This window comes from Alosa pseudoharengus, unplaced genomic scaffold (genome assembly GCF_046254945.1).
Source record: "Alosa pseudoharengus isolate Yale_2024_CS ecotype anadromous, Long Island Sound unplaced genomic scaffold, YU_APseudo_1.1 YU_APseudo_1.1_scf_5, whole genome shotgun sequence".
NCBI lineage: Eukaryota > Metazoa > Chordata > Actinopteri > Clupeiformes > Clupeidae > Alosa > Alosa pseudoharengus.
In genome coordinates this window covers 4,978,387-4,985,644 of record NW_027468837.1, presented here as the reverse complement: position 1 = coordinate 4,985,644, position 7,258 = coordinate 4,978,387, and the positions used below count along the sequence as shown (strand labels likewise).

General features: G+C 39.4%; 1 protein-coding gene across 2 annotated transcripts in view; it reads right to left on the bottom strand.

The window, feature by feature from the left end:
• cenpp (centromere protein P) overlaps positions 1-7,258 on the bottom strand; it is a 110,251-nt gene that overhangs the window by 65,715 nt on the left and 37,278 nt on the right. For both annotated transcript variants that reach the window (XM_076269098.1, XM_076269099.1), the window contains exon 6: positions 6,019-6,115. In XM_076269098.1, coding sequence (XP_076125213.1) covers positions 6,019-6,115 — 97 coding nt within the window. The remainder of the gene's footprint in view (positions 1-6,018; positions 6,116-7,258) is intronic.

The following is a 7,258-nucleotide window of genomic DNA, read 5'->3' as shown; positions in this document are numbered from 1 at the left end:
TAACTGTGCAACATATTGTGGCTACTTCACATTAAGTTTAATAGAGCACTTGTATCCCACACAAGATGAGTACACTTGTGTACACACATACACACACCATTCTGGAAAATGTGTGTCAATATTATTCCATTTTGTTGGCCAAATTTGCAGTCATAACATGCCCACAGTCCAAGTAAATAATGGAATGATTTCCATGCCTTTGCTGTTTGATTCCTGACTTTACATTGCCGTCACAGCATGGAATATGGTCTGATTTTGATATTAAACATTGATTAAGCTTATAATTATGTTCACTCATTCTTTATGCGGGGTCAATTCTGCAGTCTACATGCTTTTTTGTGCTTACCGAAGAGCGATTATGACTACTTGTTACCACTAAGTGGTTATGTGTGAGTGAACTGCAAATGACAGAATGAGCATTTATGCTGTCCTATCGATGTTGTGACAAAATAAAATACATTTAACTTATTTCAAATTGACTTATTATATTATATTTAGGGCTGGGCAAGTTAACTCGTTATTATCACGTTAACTCATTAATCAATTAACGCCGACAATTATTTTATCGCGTATTAACGCAGTTTTCATTATTTCTTCGTAAAAGTCTGTTGCTCACAGGCTTTATTTGGTTGCCGTTTGCTGCCGCACTTACAGGAACAGGAAAAGAAAAAAATTGCCGGATAAACAAACCAACAAACATGGAGAAGGGTACCGAACTTTTACATGGGCATTTTCATTTTAAAGTTCTTTCCAAATCAGACGGCAGAAGCAAAGTTATTTGTAATCACTGCAAACTTTAATTTTCTTATCACCGGAGTACTTCGAGTCGGAAATATCACCTAAATGCAAAACACACAGTTGATACCAGCAAATAATTCAATGAAACAAACAGTGGCGCGAGGCTTCAGACTACGTTAGATGCAGCGTATGGGAAAAGTATAGATCAGTGGTCTCCAACACGGTGCCCGCGAGCACCAGGTAGCCCGCGGGACGGCTATGAGGCGCCCCCAGCACATCTTCTAAACAGGTCGCCTGCAGATCACGCTCTAAAAACACGCTCCATTGTGAAGTTTTCAATAGATATTTAAGTCTAGACCAGAACCATTTTAAGAATGTATGTAGTCATACATCTCTAACATTAAATTGATATTGGTGATACCTTACAAATTGTAGCTGCGTTAAAGTTTAGCCTTTAGCTCCAAATCCGTTTCCCATTCAATCTTTAAACAACAACGGAAGCGGAGCGCATACACGCTGCTCGCACGCATAGACAGTAAAGGGGGAAAAAAATTGCTCGTCTGGTGTAGCCAATGGAAGCATATTTTTGCAAAAATTCTGTGGCCATTACATGTTCGTCAAATACGGTTCTTGCATGATTGTGCAAGGACTGAAAAACAATTGCTTTAGGTCACAAGCCTTTTCTCCTCCGTAGGCTACTGCCGTATAATAGCGCTGAAAATGTTGTGGCATGCATGACTGAGCAGGGCTGTGCATTAGCTTTTTTGTCAGATCATGGGGAGATTTCAGGTGTGCAGTAACTTTAAAAGGAGTCTTCATTATGTTAGGGTGGTGTGGGCGATTACTATTGAAATGTTAAAACCGAATTGTTGAAATCAGAACTTAAACAACCCCTGAATTCATAATGGTGGGTGGGTATAAATTGGGTACAAATTGTAACCCAAGTTATTAATTGCACAAAAAGATTGTTTTTTTTTGTAACAATAGATTAAATTCCCCATGCAAATTTTGAAAGGAATAAACTGGACAAAAATGTTGGTAGTGTTGCATACTGATATTAACCCTTTCATGCATGAATTATTAATTCACTGAGGTGGAATTTTTCCTAAGCCTTTTCTTACCCCCATTATATACAGTTGCTTAATATATAAAGACTTATACACAGTATTGATAATTTAAAAGTAAAAATCACATAGGCCTATTATTTAGGAGGACTACCCTCGCAAAAAAGGGGTGAGGGTCTGTTTGTTTCAAATGAGTAGCCCTCCATATGATTTCGGGTCTTCAGGTAGCCCTCATTCCCAAATAGGTTGGAGACCCCTGGTATAGATAAACAAACGCAGGAGAAGCTAACAAATGCCATAGCGAAGTGGATAGCTACAGACTGCAGGCCGATTAGTGTTGTGGAGGACGTCGGTCTTCAAAACATTCTAAGAATCGCAACAAATGACGGAAGTTAGGCCATCCTTAAAAATATTTTCGTTTGCCGTAACCCGACCGACCCTGTCAATTTAGAACCGACCCAAATATTTATTTTTTTTCCCTTTTAGTCCGACCGACTTGGCGGTTGTAAACTTGCGTTAATACCGACCGATTGTTTTTTTTTTACTCTAAACAACCAATACAAATGCAATAAAATAATATTTATTTTAGTAGGCCTACGTATTGTGAATATAAATTGCCTACATGCAAACGTAGGCTCACCTAAATAAAACCCTGTGGCGTCATCTCTACACCATTGGTTTTACGCATATGGCTTTATCACTATGGCCTACGCTTCGTTTCATTCACACAAACTGATAATGCTTTTACTTGGCACGAAGTTCTGGAAGAACTGTGCCCAGATATTTTCCCATCCCTTCTCCCCCCTAGTCTAACTGTGACCGTGTCGAAGTATTGAAATTGGTTGTGGTATATTCAGCATTTCTCAAAATATGGGTCCGCAACATGGAGACTGCTGGTCCGCGGAGTCGTGGAGTGAAATTAGGCCCGGTGCTTCATCTGATAATTTGCTGCGCAGTTGATCAAGAAACCGGACCGACGAAAAAAGAAAACAAACGTTTCTGCTATCGATGTCATTAAACATGGAGCCCTACAATTAAGTGGTGGTATGAGCATTCATTCAATGCGCGTCTGTGCGAGAGAAACTGAAACTAATCTATAACGTTGGTATCAAAGCTCCGCTTCAACCTGTTGGAAGGCTATTTATTTACGAAACTTAATAGAACGACGTTGTTTTTTGGAACTTCCATAGAAACAGAGCAGAGACTGTATAATACACTTTATAGCATTGAGTATTGTATAGTCAAATTTCAATATAACGTGGCCAAAAGCTATTGTAGCCTTCTTTCTGGGTACATGTACTGTAGATGAGCCCTATGACCCCAAAGTCTGCCATGACCGGGCCTCAGGTCAAAGAAGTTTGAGAAAGGCTGGTCTATATAACCTGCATCAGAATGAGGTTTGCAATGGTGCGCCTGAAGGCACGGGTTGAAGACCCAGCCAGTTACGTCACGATATGCACGAAATTTGTGCAAATTCATTCCTATGTAATCACCATGACCAAAATTGTACTTTTTTTTTACTTTGAATCTTGAAAAAAAAAAAATATTGACCTACCTACCGACCCATTTTTTTTTTTTTTGGGCTGTTACTGCAAACAAGAATATTTTTAAGGATGGCCTTATGAGATTCCCTCAAGACGCACCATCACAAGAAGAATACACGACTTGTATGAAAAGGAGAGGAATGCAAAAGCGACAACTTTACAACGTGCAGCCGCTCTCACTGGGGGCTACTGGACATCACTGGGTAACCATAATTACCTCGGAGTTACAGTGAACAGTGGGGGCTGCACTCACATGCTCTAACGGTAATGGTTAAGAGAAGAGACATTATGCTGAAACATGCGCGGGACACTTTATTGAAGTTGCACAGCAGTGGAATGTGTCAAATAAAGTCACCACACTTAGCACAGATAGTGCACGAAATATGATAGCCCTGCTTTGCGCACAGTCTCCAGCGTTCTGTCACAGTATCTAACCAGTAGGCCACGGCTGCCCCCAACATAGACATGTTTATTGTGAGGAGAGGCTGTCCTGTGACAGTTGCACATTTTCATACCTCCCCCTGGCACACATGCCAAATTGCATCTTTTTCCCAGAAGGTCATATAATTAACTATTGATTCACACCCCCTATCAACACTCCCACTCCTGGATTACCCCATTACTACATTGTTAAGTGTGTTTATTCTCTACAATAAGTTACAAATAAGTTACAAATTTAGGTTGGCTGTATGTGTATGCTGTGCTGTGTCTTATCGATCCAATTAACACTGTGCTGCTTGAGACAGTGTTTGGCTGAATTGTGACATCTTGGAATCAACAGATCTCTACTAATCAGCTTCATCAAGTGCCTTGCCTACTCTATCTACATCCAGCTAATTTGGGTTTTAACCTCACCTTCTCCCTCCACAGGGATTTAATGTGATCAGGTGACCTCCCTAATTGAAAAACCAGGCCTACTCCTTATAAAGCTAATTCGCCAATTTGGGTACCCAGGAGCACACGCCCCTTCTTGCGCCTCCGGCACAACTACACAGACTAAATCAATAAGGACCTGCAGTCGAAATCATAAAACATCACTGGCAGAAAAATAACAATAACAGAATATATGTGCACCTAGACTCTGCCAAAGGAACAACATATAGCCTAAACCTAAACATGGTAACAGTGTGGGTCACTGTCACAGGCATTGTCATAAGGTGGCCAGATTCTTACGCATTTGACATAATACAATGCACTGTGTTGTCTATGGTATTACAAATTCATGCCATCTTCCTAACGTGACACTCATGTTTACCAATCAGTCAGCTTTTAGAGTGAGGTTTCAGGAACCAACATGTAATCCCAATAGCCATGGAGTGTAGTCATCATTGGAACAGCATTCCATCGTACATACAGTACTTGTATGTAAAAAGACAAAAGACTTATGTTTACATAGCATGAAGCACTAATACAGATACTTCAGAGAAAACTCATTACCTAGCTACCAGACAAGCTAGCAAAACCAGCCTTTCAAGCAACTAGCTTGTTATGAATACCCACTGTGCTCGCCAGGTTATACAACTTGTGCTTGATAACCCAAAACACTACCAAAGTGCTCTAAGCATCAGCTGAAATTATGTCACTTTTGATGCATGCCACTATGAGCAATAACAGCAGCAGCAAGCATAAACTAAGCTTTAGACAATCCTATTTGGATAAAATAATTCTTTTGTCTCAAATACAGGGCTTAGATCGGGTTATTTTGCTAAAGCTACACTATTCTCAAATGTCAAACATACCATATTATATGAACACTTTTATCACACATTTAGGCTTGCAAGTAATAAATATTTAAATAATGTAATTCATAATAATGGTTTAGCTGAAGATGCAGCAACAATCTTTTCAAAGTTTTTTTTTTTCATATTTCTTTTCCATATGATCTCTGTCTCTGAATCTGTGTCAGTTTATTCATAATCACACCAAAACATGGAAGGATGGGGTAAGGAGTGAAGAGTTGCAGTTCTGTTAATGTTACAGGTTTGACACTCAAGGAGCACACATACTGATAAAAGTGTACATGAACTGTTGTCATGTACAAATATGGACAAAAGTGCTCTTTAGCTTAAAGATGAATTAAAATGGTGTACACAAGAAGAGCAGTCAAGTGACTGCAGACTCTTTCCCTCGTCATGCTGTGTATTAACCATCTACATGTACTGTATGTGAAACCAAATTTCAGCATCTGAATCTGGATAACCCTCTACCTTGTATAAAAGAATGGCATCAACAACATGTTTTCTCTTAAAGGGACACCAGGCAAGCCTGATGCTTTTTCTCTACGAAACTCCCCCTCGCTCGGTCTGAAGCTCTTTTCCTTTTCTTTGCATCTTCCGTCAAGGGTTTTCGCTGCTTCTTTGCCGGCTCTGCCATTATACACACGTTTGCAACAATTGCTAGCGTTTCGTTAGCCTCCCTCTGAGCTGTGGATGCAGGATGGAAACTGAAACTGCTTCGGTCGCCGGGTACGATACACTGAACTTGCAAGCGGGATATTCTTCCTACAGGCAGTAGGGGCGGGCGAGAGAGTCTTCATTCGCCCTGTAATGAGTCATTTAACCATATACCGACTTACGAAGATGAGTAATTAACACAATAACGTTGCCTGGTGTCCCTTTAAACAACCATCGCAAGCAAGTGTATAAGACTTACTGAATATAAATAAGTATTACCTTGAAGTGTTGGAATGTTTTGCGTCTGTGCTCACAGTTCTCACAGAAACTCTTCAATGTTTTGAAGAACAGAAGAAGGCTTTTGGTTTCTTCCACTCTGAAAAAAAAAACATATATAGTGTATATTACAAACCCAAATCAGAAAAAAAGTTGGGACGTTGTGTTAAATGCAAATAAAAACAAAATGTAATAATCTGCAAATCTTTTAAGTTTTAAACTCATATCTAGTTGCAAAAAGGACATAGACAACATATCAAATTTGACTATTTAAATTTGACTAAACAAATTTGACTATTTCGTGGAAAATATATGTTCATTTTGAATTTGATACCAGCAACATGTTTCAAAAAATTTTGGGACGGGGAGAACAAAATGCTGGAAAAGTTGTGTAATGATAAAGAAAACAAAAGGAGGAATGTTTAACAACTAATAAGGGTACCGTATTTTCCGGACTATAAGTCGCTCCTGAGTATAAGTCGCATCAGTCAAAAAATGCTTCATGAACAAGAAAAAAACATATCTAAGTCGCACCGGACTATAAGTCACATTTATTTAGAAATGTATTTAACAAAATCCAAAACCAAAAACACAGACTATGTAACTAGATTATTGAGGCCAAAAAGATTAATGTTAACTAGACTGCATTTCCGGCGGGAACTGCGAAAGTGTGCTTGCCCTGGTCCGGTCACCAACGTGAGCAGACAGTGACATACGCTATGCTGAACCTGGCTTGATCCAAGCATTCTAACAGTGCCTTTCAGTGTTGGAGCAGTGGCAATACCTCAAAAGCTCTATTCAACTATTGCTTTGCGGGGTGAATGCGGTTAGTTGGATTTTACCTGTGGCCTGCCTTCGAATTTAGCTTCTATGACTAAAATCAAATCAATAAAATAAAACAACAGCAGTGATTGGCTGCAAAAATAAACTAGATGTACCGCAGAGCGGTACAAAATATGACCGCCACCCAGTCCAGCACATGTTTTCCACAAAAATACATGGATTTCTATGGAACGTCACGAAAACATGCGTGCGCAACCAAGAGGCAGAAAGCACCACAGAACAGCATAGAGCAATGCAAAAGAGCAAAAGAATAAAATGAGTTTTTGTGCTGAAAACTGCACCAATTCGAAATCACGATGGCTAGAGAATGTTAAATATGTTCAATATCCCTAACGGAATGCATGTCTTCGCCAAAAATGACAAAATACAATGTTATATTAATAATCCAAATGAACGTCAA